General features: G+C 37.7%; 2 protein-coding genes across 2 annotated transcripts in view; both read right to left on the bottom strand.

The window, feature by feature from the left end:
- On the bottom strand, positions 189–4345 carry LOC18591870. Its single transcript, XM_007018278.2, has 2 exons — positions 2820–4345; positions 189–2712 (listed from the first exon to the last, which is right to left on the bottom strand). The coding sequence occupies exons 1-2, from the start codon at positions 3192–3194 to the stop codon at positions 775–777; spliced, it is 2313 nt and encodes a 770-aa protein (XP_007018340.2). The 5' UTR covers positions 3195–4345; the 3' UTR covers positions 189–774.
- Positions 15336–17379, bottom strand: part of LOC18591867 (auxin-responsive protein IAA9) — a 4820-nt gene continuing 2776 nt past the window's right edge. The window contains exons 6-7 of the mRNA XM_018126041.1: positions 16488–16549; positions 15336–15799 (exon numbers count right to left, since the gene is read on the bottom strand). Coding sequence (XP_017981530.1) covers positions 15762–15799; positions 16488–16549 — 100 coding nt within the window. The 3' untranslated portion in view covers positions 15336–15761. The remainder of the gene's footprint in view (positions 15800–16487; positions 16550–17379) is intronic.

The following is a 17379-nucleotide window of genomic DNA, read 5'->3' as shown; positions in this document are numbered from 1 at the left end:
AATCATAATTTGCTCCATTTTGGTATTTGAAATTTTCATATATCAAAAAAGAAAAATAATGGGTGATAGCAGAAAGCAACATGGTAATGTGGGGGCTGAAGGGGAAGCCCATCATCTTTGTCGCAAAGTCTATATATATATATATATATATATTTAAAAAAAGGTGTAGATTTATCATAATTCAGAAATTCAAAAGCAGAATCAGTAATAACCATAGAGAATATAATAACAAGAAAATGATTCATTGATCATTATCATTTCCAAGTCCTAGCTACCCCAATCATTTCTACACCATCTCCTGCTCCTACCCTTTTTTTCTTTTTTAACTTGACCATCAACTTATCCGAAACCCCCCAAAGGGATAACATTATAAACTATATAAGTAAATAAAGAAAAAAGATAAAGCATTAATATCCCACTTGCCAAATAAAAAGAAACCCAATTACCCTAGCATTTACAACATCGTAAGATGATGATGAATCATTAAAAATCCCTACAGTACAGACACAAACTTTTTCCTTTTTTTTTTTCCTGCACATAAGATAATGGGAATGGGGATTATATTTCAAGGGAAAAAAGAAAAAGAGAGACAAAATACAAAAGTTTTTTTTCTTTTTTAAAGCAACCCAACCAATCAAATTCTTGAATTTTAGTTTATAGTCCATAGCAGAAAGGCCCGCGCCGTCTGCTACCAGCTTTTTTCCATTCTATTACAACCTTAATCCCTCATTTTTCTCCATTTTTTTATAAAAATAAAATTTTTCAAAAATAAAACTAGAATCTGGCATTTTCGAAGCCGTGTAGATCGCTGACTCTATTCAACGACTTCTTCATGATGGCTACCTTGGCCAACTTCTCAGCCGCTCTCCAAGCCGATGACGGTGTAAGTGGCTCCCCGTTCTCATCCATCACCACCATCGTCGCCTCCCTTTCTCTCTCCCTCTCGTTCACCCTCCGGCGTTGGATCTCCATCATCTGCTGTTTCCTCCAATGCAATTCCGCCAGCTCAGTTTCTAACCCTCTTACGTACTCCTCAGCCGACAAAGAATTCGACTGCATCAACAAGGCTCGAGCCGAAGCCAACAAATGGTGAGCGCTTGTCAAGTCGTTATTGCACTCGATCAACCTCCTCGCTTCGGCGATGGCTCGAGTTGTGATAAAAAAGAATCTCAAGCGTTCGATTTTGGGAGCCGATGATCGAACGGCATGAGGCCTTGGTACGAGAAGCGCTTGGTCTCTCCCGTATACAACTTCTTGCGAAGCAGGGTCCTTGTAAAGACAGCGAACACACATCACATGGTGGGACCCAACCGCCGATGTCGGAACTTTCAATTCCACTAGTAACTCCCTTTCTTCCTCGGCGTACAAATCGCCAAGCCGCACCGAGCTGGAGGTTAAGACAGAAGGTCTTCCATTACAAGAATAAACAGCTGTGATTTCAGCTGGGGCTGAGTCAGATACGAAGCTGAGCTGGATTCTTAAATCTTGTACCACAACACTTAGTAAACCACCAACGCATTTCGCGAACGCATCCTCAGCCGGCTCATGACTGTAACCGCCACTTTGCCCGAACCCGAACGCGTGAACCGGTATTTCTATGTGAGCGAAACGAGTGGACGACACGTGGCCTGAATGATGCCGTTGATTAGAAGCATTGGATTGGACTCGTTCATCCTGGCCGTCGGATAATAACATAATGCTAGCAACTGGATTTCTCTCCCTCCGATCCTCGAGCACTTTCGTAGCTTTTCTCAACGCCTCTCCAACGCTGGTTCCTTGACCGCAGACGAGCCGGTCAATAATGCGCCGAGCAGCTCGTTGACCCTGAGCCGTCATTCTCCGCAAAGGCAATAACCTTTTTGTACTAGCCGAGAAGGCCACAATTGATAACCGATCAGCCGAGCCGAGCGAGGAAAGCACTAAACGCATGGCGCGCTTCAACATCTGGAGTTTAGCACCGGTCATGCTTCCGCTCACATCAAGAACCGTAACCAAATCGATAGGCGCACGATGGGAAGGGTCCAAATGTGACGCAGTATTGCCACTATTCCACGAAGAAGCTTGTACTTTAGCGGGGAGAGGCGGTGGGGCCTTGATTTTTAAAGCCACGGCGTAAGTTTCGTATCCACGGCCCACTGAAACGACCGCCGTTTCAGGAGATAGTCCGACCTGGACATTCCTCAAATCACGCCCGTTGAACGGGAGTACGTCATCAGATTTGACGGCCGATGAAGGGTTGGGATTGACGAAGAATCCTTGGAACTCCTCGACGTCGTCGTCTTCTTCTTGTTCAATGTTTTCATCAGCTTCTGGAATGGGAATGAAGCGGCCACCGGCGGTTGGGGAAACCAATGGTTCATCGTCATCGTAGGACCTTAAATCAGATGGTTTAGGTTTGGGTTTGGGTTTTGGTTTTGGTTGTGTTTGGTTGACAATTCTTGGTGAATAAGATTCGATGATTTTTTTCTCTTCGATTCTTGGTGTGGTGCTTTCAATTAAAACGGTGTCATTTTGAGGAGGGGTTTGGTTCTTGTGAATGGAGAGAAGAGGAACATCCTTCCAGGTGGTATTGCAAACGGGGCAAACGAGGGAATCATGTTTACGAACATGAGCAGCTATGCATGGAAAATGAAAGGAGTGTGCACATTCCGCTGTGTAAATGGCTGTTCCTTGACCTGTCTTCACGCTGTTCAAACAGATTCCACAACTACTCTGCCAAATTCAAAGAAAAATAAAAACTTTAGTCCAAAAAAGCCAACAAAGATTCAAAATTTAACTACATTTTGAACGTTGGAATTCATAATTGTGTTATTACTTACTCTAAACTTGAAACTGTTTCTGAAAAGTGAGAGCTTGAGTGGGGAACGAGGAGAGGAAGGATTTGAGGAGAGAATTGGTTTCGGACTTTTAGTGGCTGATTTAGGGGTGGTTTTGCATTGGAGAGTGGGGCTTTCTTTTGTGGAAGGTGGTTCGACAGTAGTGCGGCAACGGAGACTCGGGTGAGAAACTGGTTGAGATTGAAAACGGGGAGTAGAAGGGTTACTTCCACCTTTAAAAAAGCTTAACTTGGCACAACTTCTGGGGCTGGGACTTGGACTTGGACTTGGACTTTGTTGTTGCTGCTTGTCTAAGACAGTGGTTTCAGGTTCTCTAGGGATTGTAGTGCAAAAGGCTCTTCTCCAACCAGTACCCATTTTTCAGTGTCACCCAAAGAAAAAAGGTAAAGAGTTTAAGCTTAGAAGAACCAACAAAGTAAGTAACACACACTCTCCTTTTTCCTTCCTTTTTTTTTTCTTACTGCTGCTTTTTCGTTTCTCGCTGCTCTTTTATCTGTATCTAACTCCACCTTTGTTTTATCTTTTTCGATGAGATGAAGAAAAAGAAAAGGAAAAAGGGTTTTGTTTTGATCGATCTGAGGTTGCGACAGAAGACAAAAGGGTAGGATCAAAGCTTAACGATACGAGCATGGGATCAAATGCGGGAAAAAGCAAAGAGACAAACCAGTGGGATTTATGATACAAAAAACCCAGCTGTTCCTTTACCCTTTTCTATTTCTTTTTTTGCTCTCTCTTTCTTTCTAATTTCTATATCGATAGCCCCAAAAAGATCTCTGCAACTAAAAAGGCTTGAGATCTACTGCTCCTTTTCTCTCTCTCTCTCCCTTTGCCCTTTCTCTATTTGCGAAATCCAGAGATGAGCTTTTCTTCCACTGAATATTTATATTCATTGGAAATGGTAACTTAAAGGAATTTTAACCTGTTTAACCGGCACGTGTTGGTTGATTTTTCACGTCACCGGTCAACGATCAGCCTCTCCTTTCCCTCCCTCCTCCCTTCTGTCTCCACCACGTTATCCCCACCGACCTGTTAAAAGCCTCATCATCCCACCATGCCTTTCATGCTCCATGCACTTTGTATATACCCCCCTTCACGCGCTACTTCACCGCGTGCACATGAATGACAGTTCTGAGTGTGGAAGCTGTAGTCTTCACTTCCAACGTGCTCCTCACTCCCGTCTCTCGCGAGTATTGTTATCAGATTTGAAATTCTCGGGGTTTCTCTGTTATTGATGCATGATTCATATACGGTAGGTGTCAGGAGATATTATCTTATGCAATGTTACGCATCTCATCATACTGTTGATTAGGGTTCTTATTCTACTAATCTTAGCCGTCGATTAGGTTGAATCATTCAGCGATGATGATGATGATGGTGATCCCAACAACTTCCACGTCATCATTGAACCAAAGGTTGTTGGTATTGGAAATTAGTGTAGTACTAAAAGTTTTCATGCATTTTAGTAGGAACCTAGGATGGCAGGCTATACCGATTAAATTTTGCTAATAAAAGTAAGAAGCTTGATGTCAACGAAGAGGCCTTTGCCAATGCCAAATCTTGGAGTATTAATTACCGTATCACTGTAAATGAAAGGGAGAGGGGCTCAGACACCCACCTGTTGGGTCCTGTTGTAGGGGGGAAGGGTGTGGGTGTCAGTGGTTCGGAGACCACCACATTGAAGGTCCACCTTGGCCCTTGGGGTGGGGGTGAGGAGGGGTTTGAGTCTCGGTCTCGGTCTCGGACTATGTTTTGCGGAGTCAAATTGGATGTTTCACCAACAACAACGGTATTGGGGGGCCAATGTTTTAGATGATCAGTTTACCCAATTCAACAGCCCTAGAAAATCAGTTTTGTCGGATGATGAAGACGCCAGTGATTAGATAGCTCTGCGTTTAAATTCATAGAGATTAGTAGCTTGACTTAAATTTCATTAAAAATTTTTTAAAAAGATTAATGGTGCATTAGCGTTATTAGGCTCTCTTGAATTAAATTTGCAATCCCTATAATTTGGTGTTTATGACTAACCATCTGAATCCCTTTTCTATACGATTAGCTTTCTAATATATTTGATTCTTATAATCAAAGTTTATGGCTTAATTTGATTCCAATTATTTGAACTCTTAGAATTTAATTTCTTTCATTTGAAGTTTGAACAGCCCTGGGTTAACCTTTTTATTTATTTTTCTTCTTTAATATTGTTTGGAATCGAGACCGAAAGATCATGTCTTCATTCTTTTTCACTTACTCCAACCATGAATTTGAAAATGAACCCAAAATTTTTCATGCATTTATTTTGATTACAGAACAACAGCATGAATCACGTGAATGCATACTCTCTCCTCCTTATATACCCCAAAACCATGCCAACTTTGCTATTACTGCTCTCTAAACGTCCATGAATCACATGAGATGCATACTACTTCATGAAAATTAATTTCTAATTAAATTTTAACGATTTTAAATTGAGTAAAAAAAATATAAAATAAATTTAACTTGTAAATTTATTTAAAATTAGAAGTACCAAATTATGATAAAAATAATAAATATCTCTATACTCTACTACTTAATTAATATTTTTAATAAAATAAAGAAGACGATCGATCCTTCCAAATAAAAAACAGTAAAATGTGGAATTAAAAACTCTGATAATAAATGAGTTATCGAAGTTAGCAAAGCAAACGCAACCCCAAAAAGAATTGAATCACGGATTTGGTACCTTCCCAAAAACAGCATCACCCTCACAGAGTAAAACACTTGAAACTTACTATTTTTTTTTTTGGGTTTTGACATGCTGGAAGGAAGTGAATGAGTGAATGCGATATCAAACAGTCAATAATCCCGACACTCACGTGGGGACCCCTTCCCCTTTCCCCATTTCTCTTTAGGTCTAAATTTAACGCCGTTACGTAAAGCTTTTAACCCTGTCGCCGCTGACGTTCCTTCGCTCGTAGCCTCATAGCCGTAGGAAACCCAAGACAAAGAAAGAGAAGCGACTGCTATGGCCTCTGTGCCTCAACCCAGAGGTGTTGTCAAATGTCAACTCCTTCCGGGAATAAAGTATGATACTCCCCAATCTTACCCTAATCATTATTTTTTTAATTATTAGTTTTAATCATTTTTTAATCTAGGTTAGGCGAAGTAAAGCCACTTTTTTTAATTTCTTTGACTGCCTTCGTGTTCTTCTAGACCAAGCACTGCCGTGTGGTGATCGACTACAAAAACTGAGAAGAAACATTGGTTGCAGCTACTAGGGGCTAGTACTTTTAGTGATGTTCAACCAAATTTTGTTTCTAGTGCTTATGTTTTGGGAGACAACACTCAACTTCTAACCAAGTTTTTACTGCCATGCGTAGAGAATGAGAACCCAATAAATGCATGCAGCATTTCAGTTATATAAAAAAGAATGGTATAGTAGGCTATTAATTAACTTTGGGTATTGTGGACATTCCAAATTTGGGTAGGAATCTGTCTTAACAAACAAGTAAGAAGTAACTTGTTTTTTTTTGTTTGTGTAAAAAGGGTTCAAATCCCACGTCTCTATTGATACATTGGATTTTAAATATTGATTGTTTGTGACAAGTTCATTGATTAGTTCATGCTTTGATGTTACATTTCAGTTAGGATTGGACAATAGAACAGTCGATTATTGACCAAATGATAATAACATTTCATTAATTAGTTGTCCATCCATGTTTGTTTCCTTTGCCTTGCATTATTATTCAGGGGTTTTAAAATATCTTTCTCGTTCTCATTGTACATTCAATAGTTTTCATCATACCAATGCAAATAATCACATGTAAATCTTATGTATTAATCATGAGCCAAGTTCTACAATCAATCTTAGTAACGAATGAATATGTTATTCCACACGTAAAATATGGTGAACGCTTGATAAATCATGCATGTATGTTCATTGAACCACCTACTACTCTTTGGGCATATGCAACTTGAACTATCAATACTCATCCCACTTGTTCATTAAGGTTTCATTAGCAAAAATTAACAAGGAATGGTTGTATTAATCAACGATAAGTTAATTCAATGATAAATGATTTTTTTATATATAAATATTACGCGTTCCAACATTATATATGCAGACGTATATGATATATAAAATTTTTGAGCAATTTATTTATTTTATATATTTTTTTCTAAAATAAACTTTAGAATTAAAATAGTGGGGAACGGTTTATTGACGTGGACGTTAAGGAGGTGAGATTCATTCAATTTGGTCGTCAGTGGGCACTTACGTTTGCAAAATGGTCAACAATATAAATGCATGGCAAAGTCACTAGCAGTGGGAGTCGGAGTAGTACATTATTAAGAGTACCGAGGTTGTTAAAAGTTCAAGCTGGTAGGACCCACCCTGTTTTTCCACTCCACGTGGCAAATCCATGCCATGTGGGATGCCCAACTCATCATCAGTTGTCCACGTGACAAGTCAAAGGTTTGTTGACTAAAAAAAAAAAATTTAATTTTAACAAATCTGGTCTTTGTGGTTGTTCGCTTGTCCTTCGTCGCCAAGGGAAGTCACAGTGCCCTTTGTGACATTCTTTCCTTCAAAGGGCAGGAACCATTTCGTCCTTTCTTTTCTTTGTTAACGAAGTAAGAGGTTATAGATGCTTAACATTTATTACTTTGATATTTTATTTCAGATATCCCAAGATTTTTCGAGATTTCTTAATATAAAAATAATTTATAAATGTATTGATAATACCAAATGCATTAAATATATATTGGATGATACCATACAGTGACAGTACAAATTATGTCAATGTCAAGCAATGAATATATCAAAAACCATATTAATGAATATTAAAATTCATAATTTCCATATTAATTAAAATTAAAAATATAAGATAAGATAATATCATAAAGCTAAAAGATGAGCCGAAAGGTCGTCAATGGCTCAAAGGATTTTTCTTCTTCATGAATAGCTACTTGTTTAACGCATGTCTGTGGATGGAATTATATCAAACAAATTAAATAATAAAAGCTTATTTTCAGAAAAAAAAAAGAAAAAAAGAAAATGTGGCCACCATACCGGTCCGGGAGGGTGATGGGAAGCAAAGATAAATAAAAATAATGGAAAAAAAAATGGATCACGTTTTTGTAATTGACTCCTATTTAGGTTTTATCTCTTTGGTATGGAACCAATATTTAATGTCATATCTGGTCTCTGGGGATTGGACCCCTGACCCCTTAATGTCCTACCATTGTAGGTCATGAACCCATCTCTGACTTAAGAGCCTTAATTAAGAGGAAAAAGAAAAAAAAAAAGGGCAAAAAGAAAAGAGAAATGTCTTCATTTTGTGTAAGAGAGTAAGACTACTCTTTAATTATTTCAATTTTTTTAGGGTCTAAATCCAATGTTTTATATACTCTATAATGTGGAAAAGGGAATATTTGAATTATTTTTTTGTGGTTAGCATAAAACAACAAATGCTTAATGATTGATCTTAGATCATAAGGCTTTCCAAGGCCTTTCCTGCCTTAGAAAGAAAATCCAAACCCTTACTTTCATTTTTTTTGTTTGGGGTCTCTTAATTTAATTAGGTTATTTGTCAACTATAACTCCTAACTCAGTTCTCAACCATTAGACAGTTTTGGAGGCCATCTCTCTGGCAAGCACATGATATATATCAAGCAAAAGGTTAGGTTTAGAATTAAGATGGATGCATCTGATTTTGGACACTACTGCCATGTTCATATTTTAATTCAGTTCAATCAAAGGTTTTATTAAAAAAAAATAAGTGTTGATTGTTCTACATTATATTGAAATAGTAAATGAATGTGCTATTCTTTGGCTTCTAATCACAGAAGAGAAATGAATAAAATAATACTGTTGAACAAACTAACATGATCAAAGCCCACCACATCCTCTTGACCAAAGAGCAATAGAAAATTTGGCATAAAGTTTTTTTTTTCTTAATTTGTTTTGTAAGATCAGGTAACACTGCTAATCACCAGATGAAGAACTACAGAAATCAAATGAAAAGCTAGCTCTACTTGCCTGTACAGCTTGAAGAAAAGATCCATGTTCTGGCAAGTTGAGTATTGAAGGTTTTTCAACAGCAGAAGAAGCCAATTTTACTGGTGTTGGTCAATTAGAATCTGGGTGTGATGAGTTAGCAATATTGTTATAATTTTTTTTTTTTTGGAATTGGATTTGCTTAATGGAGATGGTTTAGAATATGGGAAAATGCCCACATATCACATGACCAAATTGGACAACCCATATGGAAAAGATCCCATCATTTGCTAACCCCCAAGTTGAGGATTGGTTGCTTGCAATTTGAATGCTTAATTTATTATAAGCTCTAAAAGCCATCATAATAAAATGTTATGCTTTTGACTAAAAATCATTCAGAGCACCTGTATTTAGTCACCCATGTTCAATGACCATTCTCTCCTTCTAACCTTCATTCATCCTCTTCCTTCTTCTCTTCTAAATCCATTTCAATTACTCCTACTTCTCTTCAAGGATCAGAAACTAGCCTGGAATCTCTTTTAATTCAACCAAGGGCAAATTTGGCTTTACAGTGTCCTCTTAAAACACATGAAAATGGAGCAATATAGCATCCAAAGAGGCTTTAACTAATGAAAAAGAAGCTAAGTACTATACTTTCTTAATTATTTAAGTAATTAATGGCCATGTGTTGGTGTAAGCAGTAAGTCATATGGGAGATGTACGTACAACAAATCATGACCAAATCCTGGACGCCAGAGATCTTTGATCATAAATATCTCTTTTACTTAATTATGGGATCCCAAACTGCATGAGGGCATCACATTAATCTGAGAGATTACTTAGATTTCGTTATGCCAAATTAAATTAGGATTAGAAAAAAGATGGTATTCCCCTTTCTTTCCCTCTGACGACCCTTGTGAAAATATGGGGGGAAACTGGGTGCGCTGGCGACGGCGTGGCGTTGTCATAAGCGTTAGCTACCACCAACCTATACCAGCATCCAATATTATAAACAAATGAATATACAAATTAGAAAGACTGCTCTCAGATTTTGCCATGAAAAGAAAAAACAGAAGATGATTGAATGGTGATTCAAGTGTCCAAGGTTTAAAACCAGTCTTTGGCTTTGAATTCTGAGAGAATAATTATGGAAAGTGATCTCCATCAATGGAAAAGTTTAATGTGAAAGTTTGATAAAGTTGGGGGGTATTCTCTTCTTTGCATGAAATTGAAAAGGAAAGCTTTTCCTTGTGGTTTGTTGTTGAGATTGTTGTCATTAATGGGGCACATGTCATGAGTTATACTTCTATAACTACTAGAATCACCCAACAATCATACACTATTATTTTAACTTTGGCATGACCAGCATGGCTATTGTTCATGGTATTAATTATTATAAATAAATGCTGGGGCTGGAATTCAGTGCAAAACCCATCAAAACTGTTGGTTGTTCTTGGTTTTCTGAAAAAGAATCAGGTGAAGGTGGAGCTGGAACAGTTACTTCTTGGACAAGCAAAGGAAGGTGGGACTTGGATTTGCTTGGACCGTGAGAAATTTGGCTTGATCAGCCAAGACAATTGATCAAGTTATGATGCAGCCGAGTAGTGCACACCGGCTTTGAATTGCTGTGATGTGTCCAAATGGGTAGCGGTAGCCATTGTCAGTATATTTTTGTCATGGGGCTGATACTTTGGACTAAAAAAGGTGGCTGTGCTCCTGAAAATAAGTTTAGCTTTCATATTATTCGCTTCACCAAAGACAATCCGCGTGACATATTAATATATCTCAGGATAAAACTTCTGGCAAACATCACTGTGGTAAAAAGAAAAAACGATTTGGACAATATACAAATGGCATAACTATTTCCCAGAATTAGGATAATATCATGTGATGACAACGCTATCAACTGCGTTTTAGGGAATTCATTTGTGTGTGAAGAATGACATGCCTTAAAGGAAGAAGCTTCATATTTGTATGACAGAAGAAAATTTCATAAGAAAATGCTATCAACTGGCATGAGCTTAGTTGCTTCAGATCCTAATCATTGGATCTATGTTTGGCCCATTTAGATTCTCATAGGCAAGGACCCTACCAACGAGTCCTTCCATGATTGGGGCACTCTTAAAACTTTGCAGCAAGACTTTGCGACTTAAACTCTGCAGATTCCCTTTAGCTCTGGAGCAACCTAGCCAAACAGATGTAACCCTTAGCCTAACAGGGGAGAACCATGATTTGTGCGAGGTTGGCGTGTAAATACTTGCTTTTTCTTGCAAACCAGCTTGAGATGAGGGTGTTGTAACTGGTTCTGTTTTTTAAGGTTCTAAAATCCAGAAAGCCATACCAGTCACAACAAGTACTAATGATCCAGACCCTTTTCATATTGCAACCTTTCTACAATAAATGTCAAATGTGTCCTAGGGACCAAAACCAAAAGCTGATAACCCTAGCAATTACACTTGTAGGCTAGTTATTCTTTTCTTCAACTCAAAAAATAAAAAGAAATAGACTGGCGTGCATGTGTTGTCATAATCTTCTGGATGTTACTTGAGAAGTAGCCAGTAATTGGGTTTGTCAAAGTCATAAGGACAGGTAAGTGTATCTCTTTTAAAAATGATATGGGTAAAGTTAGATGAGAAGACTAATGGAAAAGCAAAGCATGAGATAATCTAAATTATCTTGCCTTACCTGATGAAAGATTGGAAACCACTGCAAGAAAAGAGCGTTTCAAAGTTCTAAGTAGCTTTGGTAGGTACTTTTCAAACTATGTGGATAATCGGCATGCAAGAAAAGCTGTATTCTTTTGATGTAACCAGTTAGTTCTGATCTTTTTCTCTTTAGTCTTTACCTCCCAATGAATCTGGATACCCACTTTATTCACTTATATTTATTATTTATTTATGGTTTGTGCTTGCGTTTCCAATCTTCTAACAGGTACCTTTGAATTTATCACTATCTAAACCTGAGCAATGAGGTTCAAGTTAAGGTCGATTTCACATTGGCAGATTGGGGCATGGTGGCAAAGTGACTTGAAAACTACAGAGAACAACAAGTCATGTGGACTGTTTTAATTGACTTAACTTTAGTTTTCAATCAGGTTCACTCTCAAGACATCAGAAGCATGGTTACCGAGTAACCCCATGTTCTTGTGCATGTACACCAGAAACATACTGGGAGTAAGCTTATTTTCGGATCTCTGTCTAGCTATATTTATGACTAGCCCTGTGCCCTTACAGTTCTACAAAATGTCACGTCTAAAAGGTTGCATTCCCAAAGTAAGGATGGGCTTGAAATTGAAACGAGTTGAACATTATCAGATACATACAATCAGTTAAGTTGAAGATACCCATGCAGAAATTATTGCTTGCATTATTGTAATCAGCTGACTCTTGTTTTAACAATTATTTTTGTATGTAGTCTTTAGAGTCAAAAGCTGCATTATGGAAGTTGATGATGGGAATTAAAAGAAACATGAATCAAACCAAGAATTTCTCTAACCAATCCTTATTTCATGAACTTTGATTCCAACCAACGTTACTGTACTTACTAACCACTCCAACTTCACTCAAATATTATAAATTAATCTATACAATATAGGGTAGGGTACTACAGAACAAAGAAATAATTATAACCTTCACATACCCCACTCTTATTCATTTCTCTGACCAGGATTCTATCAAATTAATTATGATACTTTGGAAAAAGAGGGGATGGGCGGAGATGGGGGATGGTTTTTGACCAGACTATTCCAACATATGTTGCAGATAAAATGCAGAGAATAAATGGACATGGCATGTGAAAATTATTCACTAGAACCAAACTTTCATCCATCTTTTCAAAGTTATGCTTTACCACTCTTTGACAAGAAATTTTGATCCTTTTCACACAATTCTTGTTGGCATCTTTACTAGCATCAAATGGGCGTTTTTATCTTTGCCATTCCTCACTGCTAAACCTTCTGCAAAGCTCTCAGTCATCTGCCATTACTGCAGGAGGGTGGTGTTCTCTTTCTTTTATGAGTCATAGAAGGAATGGGCAAAGATTTGGAGGGGGGTCATGGTGTTTTAATACAATCCAACTCAAATGTAATCGTTTATTCCTGTGAGTCAGACAAACCATCTCAATTGATTTATGCAAAACATACCTGAAAAATGATATGGGTAACTTTAGATTTGGAAGTAAAAGACATAATCAAAAGCTCTACCTCAATAATTAACCTCCATGTATGCGTTATCAACTGCTTAATTATTAGATGATAAAGGAGAAATAAAAGTCAACAAGAGTGGATAATAAAGTGCCGAGAGGCCTATATTATTCTGAAAAGTAGTCGGGCAAAGGCTAAAAAGCTGATAAATATAAGGAATGGGACGAAGAGTACAATGTTCAAATGATGTGGAAATCTAAGCATTATCTGTATGGTAGTTGAGACCAGATACATTTTTGTTTCAAGGTTGACATACCTTTGTGTAAGACAAAACCGCAGTATCATTACTCTCTTTCCTGTCATCCCACTATATTAGATCAAAAGGTTCATAACAGGCCGGTCCTGCAATCACTGAGGATTTTGACTAAAGATGGGGTCGTCTCCACTCTCCATATGCCCTTCCACTGTGGAGCATACAAGTTGGAATTTTCACGAGATCGAAATTTAACTAGTTCTAGAGACAAATGATCAAAAGAAACAAAGAAAGATTACACAATCCAGCCAAAAGCTTCTTCTTTTTGTTCTTTTTCTTTTATCGTAGATGTCAACAAGTAAACTGCTAGGAACTCACAATGGTGTAGTAATTATCCTGATTGAGTCGGCCGAGTGTGACAAATGTTTGCTGTATCATTCAAAAATGTCAGGAACTAACATGGAACTTGGCATAAAACTTAAAGAGGAAGCAAGTTCTGTCTCACATAATACTAGTATATAAAATTAACTAGTCTAGTCTCTAGTGTAAACAGATGATTCCCAAGATATTTTTCTGGGCCAGAAGTCTGTTTGCTCCAAATGCAGGATCCAGCAAAATAACTTAAGCAGTAGATGTAAACATTTGCAAGGTTTCGGTGCTAAAAGTTCTAAAATAAGTTTTTTCTTTTTTTTTTTCCATTTCCTAAGCAAGGTGATGTAGGGGAAGACAATTTCTGATGCTACAGGGAACAGCAACCTAGAAACTGATCAAAGGCTCTGGCGGGCACTGGGCAGTTCGGATAACATCTTGAGAATTGACAAAGCTCACTACCCTAGCAGCTTTCTACTCCAACTTAGCTGGCCCAACGAAAAAGGTGCATTGGACCTTAAGCTATTTACTTTTTTAGAACAAAATGAATGAACCTTCACAAGTCCTGAACCATGTTTTATTTATTTATAGCATGACAGCAGATGTATTCAAATATATAGTTCTTTATTCAAACCATGCCAATCCCAGCTTCTTAAACGAAGTCCAGGTGCCCTTAAGGCCTTAACTATGTTCATTTACAAGAGAGAAGAAGAGAGTCCTCACTTCATGAGCTTCTACCCATAATGTTTGCACTAAAATCCCTTCCAAATCTCAGTTATTTGAGAGGGAAAGGCCGACATTACAACACCCTTTTTGGCCTTTACCACCTACTGCTTCTGAATTTGCTATATTTGAATATGGGTATTCTCCTTCCGTTTCCCCTTCCCCTAACATACGCTTAAATCTTCAAAAAAGTCTGAATGTCCATCAATGAACTAAATGAGTAAGAACTTTACCCGTGAACCAAAGGGACTTTGACAGAGACAGGGGAACTTCGTCATTTTCATGAACCTCAGGACCTCAGCCAAGAGGTTAAAAGCAGACAAATTTCATTTATAGCATATAGCGGAGAAGGTCAAGGTTCATCCTATCAAAATATTGTTCATTTCCATCTCTGTCAATCCTCCTCCGTATCAGTTCTCAGGCCCCTTCCTGCTCACCTGTTTAAAAACAGGGATGGAAAAATAAATTTACTTTTGAGAATCTTTGTTAATGCAACACCTCAATTAATGGATTTGACCTCGTCTGGGGCCCCTACGCAACTATCTCCGGATGCCTAGTTGCAAAATCTTATCATCCACGTGCACAAGGTAGAAGTCCTGCAACAAGCTACTGTTACTAGAATATATGATACAGGACAATGTGACCGCAGGACATTGTAGTACCAGCTACTCCTTTCTCTAGGTCAATGCCCTGAATGGCCAACATTTTGGTGCCCCTACCATCCAGGGCAACCGGCCTTCCCCCTTGGCTAGCCCCCACTTTCCATTACATTATTTATTGTGAGCAAAGCACAACAATAATGCAGTCTCTCACATGCTTGATGGGGCTATTTCCCGACAAGCATATCTAAAGGGATGACATTATCTTCAGAAGTTTATGTAACATGTCTTGAAACTCAAAACCATAATAAAACTTTTAACATGATTCAATATGGATGCATTTCCACCGCCGGCCAGTTTCCAGGTCCTCTTTCGATCGGTTAAATTTAGCAGAGTACGGGGTGCATACCGAGAAAAGATTTAAGTAAAAATGCTTGCAAAATAATGGATAAGCGGAATTAACACACAAGCAGCAACACAGTTAATACAATCATGTCAGGGTTACAGATAATGTCGAGGTCTTCCACCATACAAACACACACGATAAAGTTTTCAACAAACAATGCACTTTACAAACAAAAGATCCTGTGTGTGAACAGGGACTTGTCCAGACTCTAAACCGATTGGATCTTAAAGTTACTCACAAACACTAGGCCTTGATGGTTTTACAATTTTAGAGTAAAATAGGCTTCCATGACATAAATTCCCTTGCAAAGAGAAGATAAACATAGCAACATAGGAAAGCAGATACCCATGATCTCCTACCCACTCCAGCATCCTCTCATCCCTTCAGAAAGAATCTTGAATGATTCTACATCTTCTCCAGAAAGGCTGCTGGATGGATAGCAATAATCATGTGTGATGCTTGCTAGTTCCGGTTCCTGCATTTTTCCACGGCCCTTGGGGCTGGATGCAAAAACAAAAAACTCCATTAAAAGAGAAGTCAATGAGTTTTAAACAAACTTATAGGTATGGACAATAATTAACATGAACAAGTACTGTAGAACCAGAGCATCCTCATATGCTCTAGACAGAACAAATGGTGGCCCATTTTCAGAATGAAAGAACCTGGGTCAACTTGGAAAAGCAATAATTCCAATACACCTTTTTTTTTTATGCCAAAGGAAAAGTATTGGTATCTAGTGATCCTGAAAAGGAGATATGTAAGAGACCCAGAATGCCTTACATTCACATTATTAATGTATGCAAACCACTGTCTGAAGTAATTAACAAATCAGTGTGACATAAGTTCAACAGCAAAGTTGATGCACTATTGCAGACAGCAGGAGAGAGGAATTATGATGGCATTTTATTAATTTTGAGTTTCTTAAATCCTCAAAGTTTGAACACTGCACAATAATTTAGATGTTGTAAAACAGTAAAATATAATGTGGTGATTTAGATGTCGAATTAGTAGGTTATGGCACATAAAAAGGCTTTTGTCAACATAAGAATACTCATTGCAGAATCCTCTATACTATCTACATGTATATTAGGCATTTCGTCAGAACTAGATGTAAATTATTGAAATAGATAAACATACTAGCTGATGCCAAGACACTCAGTTGATGGATAAAAAACACAAAATATTTACCAAGTCCAATGGCATCAGAGCTTTTCATGATCCTCAGCCTTTTGCAGGTACCAATAAACATCCTGAAACAAGTACAAAATTTGAATTAGGCTGCACTGAACAGCCATTACTTGAGTAGAAAATTGAGTAATAAATACTAATAAGCTGAACTTCATAATGCACCGACATATTCTGACTCAGATTGAATTGATGCAGACAAACGGTAAGATACTGAACTCTGAAGTTATGCAGCTAGAGTGTTGAAGTGTGAGCCAAAGAACAATTATGCCACAAATTGGAATCTATTGCGAAAATAAGTGCAGGTCAAGGAGTATGAATTTTAATTTTCCTATCTACAGATGGCATACATGTTCTGTCTAATACAGTTGTTTTATCTTTCATTTTATGGTTAATGAACAGCTTAATAAAGAAAAAAACCAGCAGAAAAATTAGTGGTCAAACCAACAATTACATGCATGATCATTATTACACAATTTTCTCTTAGTGCTAATGAACAAGGGTTCCTTTCCTTTTTTTTCCAAGGGCTCCGACAAAATCTGATAGATACTATATTAGGTATAGTTTGCATGTTGTACTTATTCATATCCCTTACTGATTCAAATATGCTCTTCGCAATTCTTATAAAGCTCAAGTCAACCAGAAAGATTAACAAAAGGTTCTAAATTAATATGGCAGAAACAATTTCTGTTCTATGCCTTGCTTTCCACTCCTATGACAGCATTTTGTACAACCAACCCAGTAAGCATGTTTTCACTTCTTCAGAAGTAGAACAGCCTACATTTTGCTTACAAGCAGATAATACATTCTTATATGGTGACTCAAGTGCTAAAATATGGGTAGTGTCATAATTATCAAAATGGAAGCAGAAAATGAGATGTGCAAACATATAAAG

Source organism: Theobroma cacao, chromosome 8, assembly GCF_000208745.1.
Source record: "Theobroma cacao cultivar B97-61/B2 chromosome 8, Criollo_cocoa_genome_V2, whole genome shotgun sequence".
Taxonomy (NCBI): domain Eukaryota; kingdom Viridiplantae; phylum Streptophyta; class Magnoliopsida; order Malvales; family Malvaceae; genus Theobroma; species Theobroma cacao.
The sequence above is the reverse complement of the archived record's forward strand: the minus strand, read 5'-3'. Positions and strand labels throughout refer to the sequence as shown.